At 38.0% G+C, this 16525-nt stretch overlaps 3 protein-coding genes and 1 non-coding gene across 4 annotated transcripts; 2 read left to right on the forward strand and 2 right to left on the reverse strand.

Moving 5' to 3' along the window:
• Positions 1 to 1208: 1208 nt before the first annotated feature.
• On the reverse strand, positions 1209 to 4165 carry ccdc122 (coiled-coil domain containing 122). Its single transcript, XM_004066546.4, has 6 exons — positions 3949 to 4165; positions 3171 to 3286; positions 2707 to 3105; positions 2500 to 2616; positions 2289 to 2362; positions 1209 to 2184 (listed from the first exon to the last, which is right to left on the reverse strand). The coding sequence occupies exons 1-6, from the start codon at positions 3965 to 3967 to the stop codon at positions 2094 to 2096; spliced, it is 816 nt and encodes a 271-aa protein (XP_004066594.2). The 5' UTR covers positions 3968 to 4165; the 3' UTR covers positions 1209 to 2093.
• Positions 4166 to 4512: 347 nt separating this feature from the next.
• mtrf1 (mitochondrial translation release factor 1) lies at positions 4513 to 9192 on the forward strand. Its single transcript, XM_004066547.4, has 9 exons — positions 4513 to 5048; positions 5124 to 5221; positions 6048 to 6129; positions 7796 to 7903; positions 8038 to 8210; positions 8285 to 8402; positions 8499 to 8635; positions 8714 to 8812; positions 8907 to 9192. The coding sequence occupies exons 1-9, from the start codon at positions 4673 to 4675 to the stop codon at positions 9039 to 9041; spliced, it is 1326 nt and encodes a 441-aa protein (XP_004066595.1). The 5' UTR covers positions 4513 to 4672; the 3' UTR covers positions 9042 to 9192.
• A 679-nt stretch (positions 9193 to 9871) lies between these two features.
• On the reverse strand, positions 9872 to 15856 carry wbp4 (WW domain binding protein 4). The gene is made up of 10 exons (XM_004066548.3): positions 15707 to 15856; positions 15458 to 15530; positions 15320 to 15382; positions 12849 to 12975; positions 12563 to 12769; positions 12423 to 12484; positions 12263 to 12338; positions 11972 to 12180; positions 11647 to 11891; positions 9872 to 10344 (listed from the first exon to the last, which is right to left on the reverse strand). Coding segments are annotated over exons 1-10 (1266 nt in total). The 5' UTR covers positions 15709 to 15856; the 3' UTR covers positions 9872 to 10142.
• A 369-nt stretch (positions 15857 to 16225) lies between these two features.
• trnae-uuc lies at positions 16226 to 16297 on the forward strand. Its single transcript has one exon. It is a non-coding gene; the product is annotated as a tRNA-Glu (tRNA).
• The last annotated feature ends 228 nt before the right edge of the window (positions 16298 to 16525 follow it).

Here is a 16525-nt window from a genome sequence, read left to right on the forward strand (position 1 = left end):
CAGGTCAAGGAGATCTGTTTGTTGGTATTGTAGTAATGGACAAACAATGGTTTCTGACTGTGGTCTTGGTGTCAATGTATGTAAAGTAAAAATAGAAGTCTTTTTTTAGCTTGTATAGACTCTAGGTCTTACAAAACAAAACTCCCATTTAACAGAAATAAAGGAAACATATCTGTCTCTCTTTTTTACTTCAAAAGTTTTCACTATAGGATACTGACAAAGCATTTAAGTTGACCTTATGAGTTATATTTCTATTTAAACAAGCAAAAACTTATCTTTTGTGCATTAGGTGCAGGTATGTACCTGTACTTCAAAGACCCACTCCAATGAAAATGGTGTTTCTGCTGTTTTTCACATGTTTTTCTGGCCTTTTTCTGATGGAGGATCTATTTAAAAAAAAATCTAGCTAAAAATTTCATTTCTGAGTAACTTTTTTAATTTTTTTTTATTTAAATCGTCGTGAATCAGAAGAAGACAAAAAAAATGCCATTTACAAAAAATGTATCAGTATTTGTGATGTAAAAAATGTGTGGGGTTGTTCCATTCCAACGGTCCAACCCACAACTCAGAGGCGATTTTCTCTTTCCTGTCGCTCTGGAGGAACTATGTTCTAAAAATGAGAGGTTTTTTTTGGCACACGTTGATCATCTTTTGATCTGTTGTAAAAGCGTTTCCAGTGGTCTTTTAATTATACTGTTTTTAGCTAAAATAATCGTTTTGTGTCGTTTACGTCATTTTTCTAAGACATAGATTCTGAGAGCAGTTCATTACAAATTCAACTCCGAGTTGTGGGTTGGACCGTTGGCACAGAACAAGCCAGGCCCCCTTACGCTCCACGTTGCTGAGAGCTCTCTGTTTACACGTTCTCCTGCTAGCTTCCAGCCCCCTCACACCCCCAACTTAACTTGAGAGGAGCAACAAAAACGACAAGCAATATTGGAGCCACCCAGCCGTACAGTTTTGAGCCAGATACCAGCTCAGACGTACATGAATCTAGTCCTCTACAAGCAGATGCATCCGCGGTCCACGCAGCCTATTTTCTACGCCACAAATAAGCTCTTTGACAAATTGCATTTATTTTGTTAGGTCCTCATTTGCAACAATTTCAATAAAGAAATACTCAAAATACAATTTTAAGCTTAATTTTCTTTGTACATCATATGAAAAATGCCAACACCAGAAAAAAAACACATTTTCATTGGAGTGGGTCTTTAAAGGTGTCTAGTCAGACACAGACACAGACTGGCTAATTAAACTCCCACAGCTCATTTCAAAGATAAACTTGAAATGAGTTTAAACTTGGCTACTTTCTTGGACACAGCACTCTTATTCTTTCCTAAAAATATAATCTTATTTTGTTGGGTTTTATTTAAAAAAAGATCATGCTATCAGATCATGATCACCAGAATTCATTTGTTTTGGTAAAGAAAATTCCTATTTTTATAACTTTCGTGTGTAAAACAATCACACAATGATCAACTCATGCAGCAGAAATATGTAAATGAAGGGCATGTATTGGTTACAGCTCCTCTCAGTGGCTGCTGGAATCTGATGTGGACTCATTTCTTCACGCGACGTTTCATTGTTCAATTAGTTTGAGGTATGGATGAGCAAGCGCGGTCACGCCCTCGTTAGCCGATGGTGGGACTGCCATCTCCTAACCATCAGAGCGCCCAGTCGAGCAGAAGCTGGAACAAGCTGTTCTGAGTGGAACAGCTTCTCATCGACGGCTACACCACACTTATTTGTTTTGTCTCTGCTGTGCAAGAAGGCGTTCTCTGTCTTCACCTGACCTAAAATCAGATTAGACGTTTTAATCCTTCATTTTCTTAATCTGTTTATGTGCTGAGATTGCAATAAAATGATGAATGCATCATCTTAGTGTGTTGATTATCTTTAAACAAACAACAAACAAGCAATTACCATCTTTTTGTGTGGAAAAAAAGCCACTCGTTTGGTGAACAATGTCGCCCCCAGCTGTTAAACTGTGGCAACAACAACAACAACAACAACAAATCTTTGCTGAATCAAAATAACAGCAAACTATCAAAGATAACATAACAAAACTGATTCAAATCACAAATTTGCGACAACTAAATGACTTCTGAGTCCTGCGAGGATGGCTGCTGTCTCTTCAGCTCGTTTAGATGGCTCTGTAGGTGGTAGATTTCCTCTGACATGTGCCTGAGTAAAGCAGACGGGCTTAACGGCATTTTGTGCAAAGAATTGAACTGTCAAATATAATCTATCCTAGCTACCGCACTCTGAGGGTAAATATTTTTTTTTACCTGTGGATGGCCTGAGCTCTACTTAGTTGGCAGCGGAGGCGCTTGACAATGGCTTCATGCCGCCTGTTTTGGATCTGTAGCAGAAAACACGAAAATACGGTAAAGTTATTATTTGAAAAGAAAAACACAGATGAATGATTTTTGCAGAATTCAAATCTGATAAATAGATTTGGGATCTCATCTATTGATAAAAACGCTTCAAAGTGGGTACCTCTATCTCTTTCTTCAAGTTTTCATGGGTCTCCTGCTCTCGTTTCAGGTGTTCTCTCATCTCAGCTGCAGTGGTCCTCCTCTCAGAGACCTCCCTCCTCAAAGCATCAGTCTCTTTCTGCAAATAATGCCAGAAACTGACAGGGTTTAGCAAAATTCTGGAAACAAACCAGCAACAATAAGGTGCTGACCAAAAATGTTATACCACCTTTGCCATCAGTACTGCATTTCCATTTGGATCCCTCAAATCCTCCCTCAGCTGGTCTCTCTTCTCCCTCATACTCCTGATCCTTTCCTTCTTCCTGTCATACTCCTCTTGGACCTCTGTGCACCTCGCAGCACTAAAAACCGCTTCACGGTGACACTCCATCTTGTTTCGGTAAGTATTAAACCTGGCCAGCGCCAGGTGAGCATTCTCCTCTTCGGTACATATTTGGATCTGTAGCTCTGTGATTTCCCGATTGATGGATTCACTGCGGTCGTACAGAGCGGTCGCCTGCCGGTTCAGGTGCACCACCTCACCTTCTAGCATCAGGATTTCCCTTACTTTAGATCCAAGCTCCTGTTCTGCTGTGTCACATTTGTTCTCAATGTATGAAAGAGTTGCCTGGAAAAGAAAAAAACAACAACTTATAAAGTAAAAGAAGATGGAAAATGTTTTAAGAGCTGTACCTGTAGGGAGCTGAAGGTCCTCTGCTTCTCCCTGAGAGCCTTCTCCTGAGTAAAGCTATGCTGACTGACATCCTCCATAGCTTTGGATAAGGAAAGCTCCAGGTTTCCTTCAAAACCTTACCAAAAAAAGGAAAGAAAAAAAAGAAAGAAAAACATTACAATATAGTAGGAGTTTAATTTGTAATATCTAATAAACATTAAACATTCATAGGTAAAGAAAATTCACAAAGCATTAAGAATCTGCATTTAAAAAAACAACTAATTATTATCCTGAAAACAGACTTTTACTGTAAATATATATTTTGAGTTTGAGGATACTAAAGATTATTAATATTTACATTTTTAGCCAGCTGCGGCCAATTAGCTGCAGCCAATTGTGTGTGTGTGTGTGTGTGTGTGTGTGTGTGTGTGTGTGTGTGTGTATATATATATATATATATATATATATATATATATATATATATATATATATATATATATATATATATATATATATATATATATATATATATATACATACACACACATTTTTTTCTCTTTCTAAATATAAGTTTCAGGATACTAATAATTATTATTAATGACATTTTTATATAAATATATTTATTATTTTTTTTGTTTTTTTGTTTCAGGATGCTAATATTTAATTACACTAATACTATCCACACGCTTATTAGCTAATTGGCTGCAGTTAGCTAAAAATGTAATTAAATATGAGTATCCTGAAACTCAAAACACAAGTTTATTTATTATTTATCTTTTTTTGTTATTTTTACCTTACCTTCTTCGAGGTCATACATATTTTCGGCTCGTTGGTGTTAAACTTAAGTATTTTAGCAGATAAGTTAGCTAACAGAGGAACACGTCGTAAAATCAAGACTTATAATGTCGGTACATTTTAAAAAAAAACGTGCACAAGCGTTTTGTGAATCCTAAATTTCACGGTTATAATAGATTTATATTTATGTATGCGATTTACTTAGCTAGTAGCTTAGAATTCCTTTTACAATTTTTAATATACTAAAGTTTATTCATTAAAACGTCAAAGAATATTCATTCAAAAAATAAATACAAGTATACGCCATATTAAAATATAAAAACACCAATTTATACCACTGGTCTTGGTGGATAAATGTAAATAAAATTTTGGAAAGGGTTTTCTAAATCGCAAAATATCTATTTATGTCAAATATGATACTTGTCATTTAAAAAAAATAATTGATGATATTTAGCAGAAATGGATCTTGGTTTTGGAACATATTTCTCTGTTTTAGTTCATAAAGTAAAAGTACATGTGATTTAGAAATTGAAATATTATATTATATAACAAATATATCAAACGTTCATAGCTTTAAACTACATTCATTGCTTCGAACTACAACTCCCGACATGATTTCACCTTTTATTCTGATCTGCTTCCGGTCTTTCCGTCAGCGGCTTGTAAACTGTTTAGTAACACATGTTTCTGTAGTTTTGTGGAATTATTTCCCTATTATTTGATTTAAATGCATATCATTCGCAGTTTTCGAGTTTGCTCTTTGTGCAGTACTTTAATTTCTCGTAGCGGAAGATCCAGAGGTGGATGGAGGACACTGTTATTATTGCAGCAGACTAGCATCAGGCACTCCGAGGTGACACCAAAGCGCTTCAGTCACGGCGACTTTTTAGATTTGTACGAGAACGAATCAGTTCAGAAGTACGTCAAGCAGCTCATGGACGAGTACACAGACATAAGTCAGAAGTTACAGCATGCACACTTGAGCGAATCGGATAGAAAAGCGTTCATAAAGAAGCACGCGGAGCTGGTTCCTCTGGCAAATGTGTTTAAGAGAACTGAACAAGCAAAGAAGGATCTCGAAGAGGTTCTGTCAGTCTTGCACAGTAAGTAGACTTTTTTGCAATTAGCATTTTTGTTTGATGGAAGCTTCTAGAAAAGTTGATCAACACTGACTACAGGTACAACTGCCACTGAAGATGAAGATGAACATCTGATCCAGCTGCTGAGAGAGGAAGAGACACAAATGACCAGCAGAATCCTGTCCTTAAAAAAAGATGTGAGTCTCACTGATCAAAAATACAGAAAAATAAAGAGAGGACACAATACAGTTATTGGAAATAGAAGAGGAGGCTTAGTTAAGAAATGAGCACTGTTGCAATATTTGCACATTATTTTGTACCATTGTGACTTTGGAGCGCCATCGTCCTTTTTCTTCTTTTACTATCGAATATAAGCATGATACATTTAGTGCAGACTTACATTTGCTTTATTGATGGACAGACTGGCCGATGAGGTTAGGCTGGAATGTGGATCGTGATGTTTGCAGATGACACTCCGATCTGTAGTGTGAGGCAGGTGGAAGGAGAGGAATGGAGGTCAGTCGCAGCAAGACGGAGGAGAATAAAAAATCAGATGGAATGGTGAGGCTACAGGGGAGCCTGTAGCTAATCTAAGGTGGAGATCTCCGGGTCAACAGGCCAGAGCAACAGAGAGACAGGGGTGAGGAGGTGTATGCAAGCAGGCTGAAGGGAGGCTTCAGGTGTGATGTATGACAAAAGAGTGTCAGCAAAAATGAAAGGAAAGGTGTAGAAAACGGAGAGCAGCCATGTCGTTGCTTTAGAAATGCTGAGAAAGAGTCAGGAGGCAGAGCTCTAGATATGGGGGTTTTCTTTAGAAGTGACTAATGGATAGAATCAGGAAGGAATCCATCAGAGGGACAACTCTTGGTAGATGTTTAGGAGATACGGAGGTTTGAGGAAGACCAAGGAGGAGGTTCATGGATGTAGCAAAGGAGGATGTCTCAAGTCTTTGTGATCTGGACAGAGGACACAAGATATGTCAGGTTCCTCTGCTTCAATTTACAGGTTATGTTTTCTTTTCAGTTAATCAAAGTTCTTGTGCCCACCGAGCCTCTGGATTCAAGTGATGTGGTTCTGGAGGTCGTATCAGGACGGACGACAGGAGGTAGGGGATATTTTCACACCAGTGGATCATTTTTCTTTCCAATTTCCAGTGTGAAATAGCGCTGCACGATACGATTCGGTGATCAATATTGCAAAGACGATATAAATGTGATACATGAACTCATAACAAAGAAACCAAAAACACCATTTACTATTTTGCTGCAACACTTACATTTAAATAAGAGTCAGCATAACTTAAATGATGCTCCAAATGACCCTCGTCCACATGGTGTAAAAGGTGTCCATCCTATTGGTCAAATGCATAAAGGCCATAAGATTGTTTTAGCACATTTAACGTAACCCTTAATTGTAAATTTAGGCATATTTTGCATTATGCATTTTGCACAGCTTGATATTTCGATAACGATCAATTTGTGCTTTATTTTGAAAGGCCTAGTTTGAAATATTTTTCAGGAAAATATAGGAATGGGTTGCTCTAAAAAAGACAATTAATTTAGCTACTCTTATATTAATGCTAAAATATTAATACTTTAAACAATTTCTGGTAGTTTTTCGGTGGAAAACAGCTTTTCTGGTAGTTTTTAGTGTAAATCTATTCCTCAACTTATTGATGAAATTTCCACACTTTTTTTTTAGTTTAAATTAATAGCTACAAGAAAATTGTTTGTGATTACTAGACACAATTGGTTTAGGACAGGGATCTGCAACCTTTATAAGTAAAAGAGCCTTTGTTCCTCTCTGATCAAAACCTAGTGAGAGCTGCAAAGTCTTATTTTACCCTTTTATTCCATTGTTACTTCTATTATAAATATAAATTCATTTTCTTTTTGCCTTGAATCAAAACAGAAATTTAAAGAGAAGCTATTATTTTCTCAAAATATTAAATTGCTTTTTACTTTTAACAGAAGCTTGTTTGACTTCCTTTCAAAATAAGACTTCCTGTTGCCAAACAGGATCTTCCCCAGTACAGCTAATGTACTACCATGAAAGATTTTAGACAACACAAGAACAAAAACTGCATTTTTCTCCCGTTATACCCCTATTTGGTGAGCAGTCAACCTTTTTCTTTTCTTTCTAATGCTGTTAGCATGAATTCATTGGTTTATGATCCAGTAGAAAAAGTATGTAAAGAATATACACAAATGAATTTTTTGGCTACTCCCCTTCAGCATGGCTGCTAACCGTAGTTGTGCAGCATAAGATAATATGTGCTTTATATTTAGAAAAGGTCAGATTCTTTACCAAAGTCTTGTTTAATATCTGAAATCTCTTCATCCTGGAGGAACCGTAGAGCCAACGAGGCCTTGAGGCCTTTCCATATAATTTGTCTTACTTTTTGGTGCACCTTAGCTATAAATGTATATACTTAGCTAATCTAAATCAAATCAATTCTAATTAAGTAACCCCTAATTTTAAAAATATATTTTTCAGGCAGGGAGCCACAATAAGAGATAAGATAATCCTTTATTCGTCCCGCAATCAGGAAATTCCAATGTTGCAGCAAGTAGATCAGGATAAGTATAAATGTGTCACATATTTACAAAAACCGTTGGGGTACAAACAGCCACATGTGGCCTCAGAGCATCAGGTTGCAGAGCTCTAGTTTAGGACCTAAAGTTTTAATTAATCAGTCAGAAACTGAACTAAAGTCGGGTGGATTCAGTAGATCATCAGCTCGATTATTTTCTTTTTATCTCTCGTTTCAGGCGACATCTGTCAGCAGTTCACCAGAGAGATGTTCGACATGTACCAGGGTTTTGCCTGCTATAAAAACTGGGACTTTAAGCTTTTGAACTACACACCTGCTGAGTATGGTGAGTAAGTTATGGACTCAAAATGAGGATTTTTTTACCAATCTATTGATGTTTTGAAGCTACAAATCTTTTCGCTTTTTGTGTGAATTTGTGGTAAAGATTTGAAGGACGCTGCATGATCTGTCTGCCCTCAGGTGGACTGCACCACGCGGCGGTCAGGATAGCGGGCGAGAGCGTGTACAGACACCTGAAGCATGAAGGAGGAACGCACAGGGTGCAAAGGATCCCGGAGGTGGGCCTGTCCTCCAGGATGCAGCGTATCCACACGGGAACCATGACCGTCATCGTTTTGCCACAGCCGAAAGACGTAACCGACGTCTTCTGCTTTATGATCTCCATGTGTTTGTCGGCTCGCGTTAACAAGCTATCTGTCGTTTGTAGCTCAACCTTCATATAGAGCCGAAGGATCTTCGAGTCGACACCTTCAGATCTCGAGGAGCTGGAGGCCAAAGCGTCAACACAACAGACAGCGCGGTGCGAATCGTTCATCTTCCAACGGGTAAAAGTCTGGGTTGAAGCGTTGTTTTAGCCGCTCCGTTTTCATTTTGTGGATTCTTTTAAAAAAAAAAATTGGTTTTGACTATTGCCTAAACAGGGATTACTGCTGAGTGTCAGCAGACGCGCTCTCAGCTGCAAAACAGGGAGACCGCCATGCAGATGTTGAGGGTCAGACTCTACCAAAGCATGATGGGTAAAGAGACAGAGCAGAGGCACACGGCAAGAAAGCAGCAGGTAAGGGATGCTTTATATAGGAATTGCTCACTTAGCTATTTAAGTCCTGTGGTTTTAAATTCCCACGTGTTGAGACAGGTGGGGACACGATCTCAGTCTGAGAGGATTCGAACCTACAACTTCAGCCAGGATCGCGTCACCGATCACCGTACTGGATATTCCACCAGAGACATCAAAGTAAGAATCCTTTAAAACCTGCTTTTTTAAGTATCCTTGCCTTTTTTTTTCTTATTAAAAATGACTTTCTTTTTTTGAACCTCTCTGGGATCAGGAGTTCATGAAAGGAGGGGAGGAGCTTGACGAACTGATTGCCGACCTTCTTGAACATGTAGAGCGAGAGGCTCTCCTGGAGGTGGTGGACAGCAGGACTCTGTCCCAATCTGAGTCGGGACAGTCTGCGGACTGACACCACATCCCTTTATCGACTGGTAAAATCATTTGTCCTGCTGATAAACTTAACTTATTACGAAAACACATCACATTTTCATTTTTCAAAATAAAACTTGTACATATTCTGTGTTTGGGAGTTTTCTCAATAAAACTGCGAGAGAATGAAAGTTCTGCATAAAGAAGACACTTTATTTGTATCATATTTGAAATTTCTGAGACCTTTTTTGGATTACCATGATCCAAACTTTCCTTACTAAACCCATGCTTATAATTGAATCCATGTTTTCTATCCTGCAGTGCATTATCATTCCACTAGGGGCAGTAGAAGGACTTTAAAAAATGGCGGCTTCCGTGAAATCTCCAAAACGCTTTTGGGAAAAATTTAGCTAATTTTTGGTGGGAATAACTCATCTATTATATAATTTTCTGAAAATGTATTTGTTGTATTGAAAGAATGCAAAATTTGTTGATGATTTATTTATTTTACAGTTAAATCTCATTCAAATTTGAGCGAGGGGGGTAAATGAGGTGTATTTGTTCCCTGGACACTCATAAACATTTTTGCAACTAATGTGAGAAAAAGCTTTGATTTTTATCATAAAAATTGAAGTTTGTGGTTTATAAACACCTAAATTATGTACAAAAAGGTGAATTTTCTGCCAAGTTCTTTAATAAAACTACTTTTAATACTTGATATCAGTTTAATAGACCCTTTTACCCAAATTTACATCACGCCCTGCATGCATGTGCCAACCTTTTTCCCCCTTCTCAGACAAAAGCTTTTTTTCATTAACAAACATGATAGAAAGATGTGGCTAAAAAGATACACATCTGTAATTAGGAAAATGTGTTTTTACTGCTCTTTATTGGCAAAGCACTTTATGTAAATAAAACTAAAAGTTAAGAAAATACGAAGCTGTATCTAAATGACAGAAATCTGAAGAAGAAAAAACAATTACAAAAATTCTCTTATTTGTTAAAAAAATGGCCTAATTTCAATGGTTCTGGTTAAGCAGGGTTTAAACTTTAGATTTCACAAATAAATATGTGAATTAAATGGATCAACATATAAAAAAAAACAAGTTTTATTTGTGTATAAAGTCTCAATCTGAAGTTTTCAGTCGTCTTCGTCTCTCTGTCTGAGGCTCCTGGATTTGCCGTTCTGTGATTTGGGTTTCCTAAACGAAGCGGGTCCGCCTTCTTCCCCGAGGGAAGTGATGATGCGCTCCTTGAACTTCGGCTTGGGCTCTGGGGGGAGTTCGGTTGGAGCGCTGGCCGTGCTCGCCTCCACCTGTGGCAGCTGTAGGTCCACATTAGCACTGCAGAGGAAAAAGAGAGACGTCAAGTTCCACTCCGATCATCTCTCGATCCATTGTCAAAGCGTTCCTGGTGGTCTTTTAATCATGATTATGCTGTTTTTAGTCAATATTTAAAAACCTTTATTGTTTTCTAGGACTGTGTTTTTCAACCTTTTTTGAGCCACGGCACACTTTAACCTTGACAAAAATCCCGCGGCACACCAGCATCCAAAAAAACAAAAAAACAAACAGAAATTCATGGTCTGTATTGATCGACAGCCCCCCCCCCAACCGTCCGCCCGCAATCTCACGTGTATTTTTGTGATAATTGTGGCCGGAAAAGCAGGAAGTTGCGGCTGTTTTTTCTAAGAGATGAAATGAAAGTTAAATTAGAATAATTTAGAAACTGTTTGTTTGTTGGGGTTTCAAGGCGTTTCGCAAGGACAACTCATTGTGCGCTGGGACACTGGCTCTTTAAGCCAATGCATCATGGGAGATGTAGTGTGAAAAGTGCCGAAAACTTGCAGAAAGACTGGCGTCTCTGAGATTTATTGTATTGTCCACTTGTTCCACGGTCTGACACCGGACTCTGTGGAAAGCTACACCGCTAAAGAAGAGCTTTAGCTGGTATTTCTGTTAGAACTGAGCGACTTTATCAGCAGAATTAAGAACAAGGAAGTGAAGACTTTAAGCACTTCTGATCGGTCAGACTGATGACATGTGATTAAGCCTTCAAGAATGATTGGTGGAGACAGTTAAAGGGACGGGACTTTTCCGCAAACTGTCATAGCTGCAGGTAAATCGCGGTAACGTAATCCTTATCAAAATGTCTTTAATAGAATTAAATAAACACAAAGAAAAAGTAATTTTAAGATCTTTCATATTCCTAACTACTCAGTGTTTTATCAGGGCCTGTTTGGATGAACAAAGAGCTGATATCCTGGAGATGGAAAATGTTTTTAGATCAGTGAATGATTAATGAGGGCAATTTCTCCACGGCACACTTGACCATCTCCCACGGCACACTGGTTGAAAAACACTGTTCTAGGACATAGTCTCTGCAGAGCGACAGTAGTTCATTAGAAATTTCACTTGTTGGTGCGGAGCGCTTCACATCACCCATCTGTTTGAAGGCGTGCATGGATTTGGTGCGCCTGGTATAATTTCTACGATCTTTTTCTGACGGCATTTTTTCGTCTGCTCCTGATTCACAACGATTTGAATAAAATGCCAGAAGAACGTGTCAAAAACACCATTTTCATCAGAGTGGCACTTCAACTCACGATCTGTCTTCCAAACTGCCCTTATAGAAAAGACACTTACTACGGGTCCTTTTCCTGCTTGACCTTTTCCCAGGCCCCATATGGATTAGCAGCTCTCCGTCTTCTGGGTTGCGTCTGGACTGGCGCCTGTACTGGCGTCGCCTTCTCTTCTATCTTCTCAGCTTCAGCTGTTGTGGCTTTCGCCTCTTCCTCTTGTTTGATCTCTTTTTCTTCCTCCTTAGGACCATCGTCGTCGACTTTATCCTCTTCCTCCTTTTCGGTGGGCTCAGGTTCAGCTTTTCTCTTCTAAAAAACAAACAAAATAAAGCAAAAAAAAAAACAAATTGGGGAAAAAAACCATCTGCCTAGTTTCCCCTTCATCTCACCCTGAAACTGATCTTTGGGACTGTTGACTGCTGGCTGGCTTCTTCTGGGACCCGTGCCTCCTCCTGATTTGCTCCGTTGGAGCTTTCCGCCCCTCCAGAAAGTGGCTCCGGCTGGGGGGCCAAAGGCTCCTCTTTGCTCTCCTCCTCCGTTTTGTTTGCTCCAGACGGATCACCAGAGGAGAAATCTGCAGGCTTTTCCCAGCTGGACTCTGACATGATAAGAAAAATAAAAATAAATCTTCATTCTTATGATCTGACTCTCTGTAAAACAGCTTTATAAAATCAGTCTACCTCCAGTTTCTGGGTTGTAGTAGTACGTGAAGCCTTCGGGACTAACAGCTGGCATCCAAGCAGAACTGAAAGATCTCTAAAAACATATCACAAACGTAAAAAAAACAAACAGAAAAAAAGTCTTCATATGAAACCAAAAACTACAAATAATATGTGAAACCTCAGGCGGGACAAAAGTTGAAGGTTCTCCTGGGGGATCAGCTGGTTTCTCCCACTGAGATTCTGTAAAATAAAATAAAAAACATGAAAAAAACCACAATACAGAACAAACAAGATCTTCCATAATCCAGCGTATCCCACCTCCAGTTATTGTGTTATAATAATACATGTGTCCATTCTCTGCGAATCCCTCCACCCAAACTCGTGCTGTGGGCTGCTCTCTGGGTTTCCTGCTCATTTTTTCTTTTTTCTTTTGCTGTTTTCTGGGCTGATGTTGCGGCGCTGCTTTAGGTGGCATTACCAAAGGCTGCGGCTGCGAAGTGGGTGCTTTGACCGGGTAACTGAATCCTAAAAAAAAACGACAACAAAACCACTTCGATTGGGTCTAGCGGTGTTTTTCAAACAGCTCTTGGATGAAATGACCCACCTTGGGATTCCCTCTCCATCCTCTTCAGATCTTCCTCGTAGGCCTTGACGGCTGCCTCCTCCATGGCTGCAAACTGTTTGGACATGCGCTCCTCTTGCTTTGCCTTTTGGATGCTCTTCTTTTTGATCTGCAGCCAGACAGATAGGGTGAGGCCGAGTGGCAGCAGCGAACCATCCTGGCTCTGTCTGCAGCTTATCTCTACCGCCAGTCCTGAAACGGGTGCCAGAGCTTCTAAGCCCTCTAATGTTCAAGCCACAACTTCCAATGAAAAAATCGACGTAAACGCACGTTCACGCGCGTTTCGGGCTTCCACGTTCAAGAACCCATTTTCTGGCTCTTTGTACAAAAAAAATAAAAAAAAATGCAGCCATTGAAGTGCGCTAAAAGTTCAACCAGTTGAACTTTGACCAATCAGGGACTCGGATTTGGTAGTGACGTGTGGGTAGCGTCCTCTTCAAAACACGGAAAGTGCCAACTGTTTAAAAATTGATCATGGAAGAGAAATCAATGTGAGCGTTTTGTGCCCAACAGGAATAATAAGACAAGTCTTTCATATATTGGAATAAAGCTGTGAAAAAAAAGAATTAGAAAAAAGAAGAAGAAGCTTGGAGCAACATTTGGAAGCATGAAGGTTGTGCGTTTTAGTTTTGATCAGCTTCCGGGTGGCCTGTTTACATGTAAAAAGCCTGAATGATGTTTGGGCTAATCTACAGGTCACAGCAGGCGCAGTTGGTGCACCGCTTGCCAAGTTTTGACCCGCACGTAATCATGAGACGTAGTAAAAGATAAACAGCGGATAATATTTTATTTCTGACATGTATGTTAAAAGGAAAAATGGAATAAAGACGAAAAACAAGAAATATTGCACATATTTGTTATATTTCCTAATGTCTTTGGATGTGAAATTTGAAATTTATTTTTGAAAAAAGTTATTTAAAATGATTTGTTATGTTCTCCTTTCGGTACATTTCTTTTTCTTCTTTGATGAAATATTTTGGATGAGTACTTTCTTTGGTCCACTTCTCAGAATAATAGTATTTAGATGTTCTTTTGGTATCAATTTTCTTTTTTTCTTTAAGGTTTTTGATAATAATCTTTTTTTAGATATTTTTATCATATAAATCACCTTTTTTTGTATTTAATCTCTGCGTCTTGGTTCTATTTTTTGGATAGTTTTTGAGTTTTCATTTTTAATTGCTTTTGTAATCCTTTTGTAATCTATGAGCATCAGACAGTAAAATGTTTTGAATGATTTTTTTAGCTGAACAAAAGAAATTGCGTGCTGATAAACGGGCAGAAGCCATGGCGGCAGCAGAGAACGTTAAATGCTACACAGTGTGTGAACGATTACACAATGACTGCTATATAAATACGTTTAACTACTCTATATAAGAATGTGACAAAGTAGTTTATCATGTTAGAGTCTGAAGGCTACTAGTATATAAAATAGGTTAAAAACATAGAAAAAACGGCTTGATTGCCACCAACCTGGCAACGTTATTGCATTACTGTATGTGGGAGAACATTTTCTTAAATATTTGAAACGCCAATTAATAAAATCTAATTTCAGTTAAAGAATTTATCAAGAAACAAAAATCTTACATGGGTGCTCATTTTTAGCCTAAAAGAAATCCTATCTTATGTAATTAAGAAGTTAAAAGTTTAGGTGACTTTTTAGGTTTAAATGGAAAACTGGCATTTTGGAGTTTCATCTATGGAAAGAAAAATATTTCGTAGTATACTATAATCTACTTAAGTTGACTAGTATACTCTCGTAGTTCTGCAACATTTAACGCTAAAAGAGCCATTTGGTTCAGTTCTTTACTGACCAAAACCCAGCAAGAGCTGCAAAGTCCCACTCTATGTTAAAAAATATATATCCAGTTTTTAAATACAATAGTTGAATAATAACAGGGTTATCTTCTTCTACAAACAACAACTTTACTTTTATTTATTTTTTTTACTTTTACCAGCAGCACATCCAAGTTCCTTTCCAAAAAAAATCCACCTGGTCTCAAATAAGATCCTCCTGTTATGGCAGATTTACTTCAATAAAAAAAAAAGTCAAAGATGACATTTTCTATTATTATAGATGGATAGACAGTAGATAAAACTTTTTCCATCCTTTTGCACAGTTATCTGACATGTTGAAAATTTAATGAAAGGCTCAAACTTAACTTCTCATTATTTAATTAAATTGTGTGCATTTTTTTAAAGCCACACACAATAAAAGATGTTTCTATGGAGCCTCAGGTCTGACCCCTATAGACCTATATGAATTTATATATAAACCCTATACGAATTTATATAGACCTATAGATTTCTGGTCTATAGCTTTGAAAGAGCTTTCCCCCCTCCAAAATAAAGGTCAGATGTTGACTATAATTGACATGAATTTCCTCTCTAGGCCATATAGGCATTTTGCAGTGTATGTTTTAACACGTTAAGAAAATCAGCATTATTTTTCGTACCTCTGATATTTTTGCTGCCACATTTTCTTTGTGATTCTTGCCTCTCTCGTGGAACTCGATGCTCTGCGGAACAAACAATATCGGACTGAAAAATATCAATGGTGTACTGTAATTCTCAGCGTGGACTGTCATACTCACCGGCTTATTGTCGGCAATCCAGCATTTGCAATATTGGCAGAATTTTCTTGGTTGTGACTTCCAGTAGTCAGCCCTGAAAGCAACCCAAAACATCAAAAACGTAATTTAATTACAAAATAACTGCATCAACTTGGTCTTTAAAGTTAAGCTAGCGCGGCTAACTAACAGTCAGAAATCACAATTGGAACGTAGACAATCGTGTACCGTAGTTTACAGATTGTATTACATTCCAAGTAGGTTCTTACTTACATTTTATAATATGTAGTCAAAATGCAGCTATTTTTTTTTTTTTAGAACAACGCTTCAAAAGAAAACAAAAAATCTTCTATAGCACAAGAAAACACTGTCCAATGATGATTACGTCATCAATTGTCGCCACTTCAAAATCGATCAAGTCGGAAAACGTATATAATTACTTGGGATTTTAAATACTTCATAGATACATAATACATGAATTATGTCCAAAAATTGATATTCCCGCTCCCATAATTCTGTTTAAATGTTGCCTGGGAGTTTGATGTGTATATCTGTCAGAAATAAAACGTTTTTATATTTTGCCATAACTATGCATTTCTATTTCGTATTTCTTTTCAAATTAAGCAATACTACGTAGATGGTACACAAAATAATAATTCACATCGTGTTGAAAGGCTGAGATGAAGAAGGAAGAAACGTCAAAGTCTTGCGAAACACCGCACAAAAACAGGGAGCACTACTGCTCCACGAAGCCCTTTGAAAATTGCTAGCCACGGCTTCTTCTCCGCACTTTCCCATATGGTCTAGCGGTTAGGATTCCTGGTTTTCACCCAGGCGGCCCGGGTTCGACTCCCGGTATGGGAACGCACCTTTTTTCTTTTTTGAGATTTAAGGAATCCTTGTGTGTTGGATTAAATTTAAGCGCAACATGTCGTCTGATTTAAATGTCCACTCTAAATATTCTGCTTTTTCAGTTAAATTATATATGTAAAAAACATATCTTTGAAAGGATTTGGTAGACACATTCTGCTTTTTTTCTGAGCTGGAGAGAAACAGAATTTCTATTTCTATGTATCTTAAAACAGTATAGAT

Source organism: Oryzias latipes, chromosome 2, assembly GCF_002234675.1.
Source record: "Oryzias latipes chromosome 2, ASM223467v1".
Lineage (NCBI taxonomy): Eukaryota > Metazoa > Chordata > Actinopteri > Beloniformes > Adrianichthyidae > Oryzias > Oryzias latipes.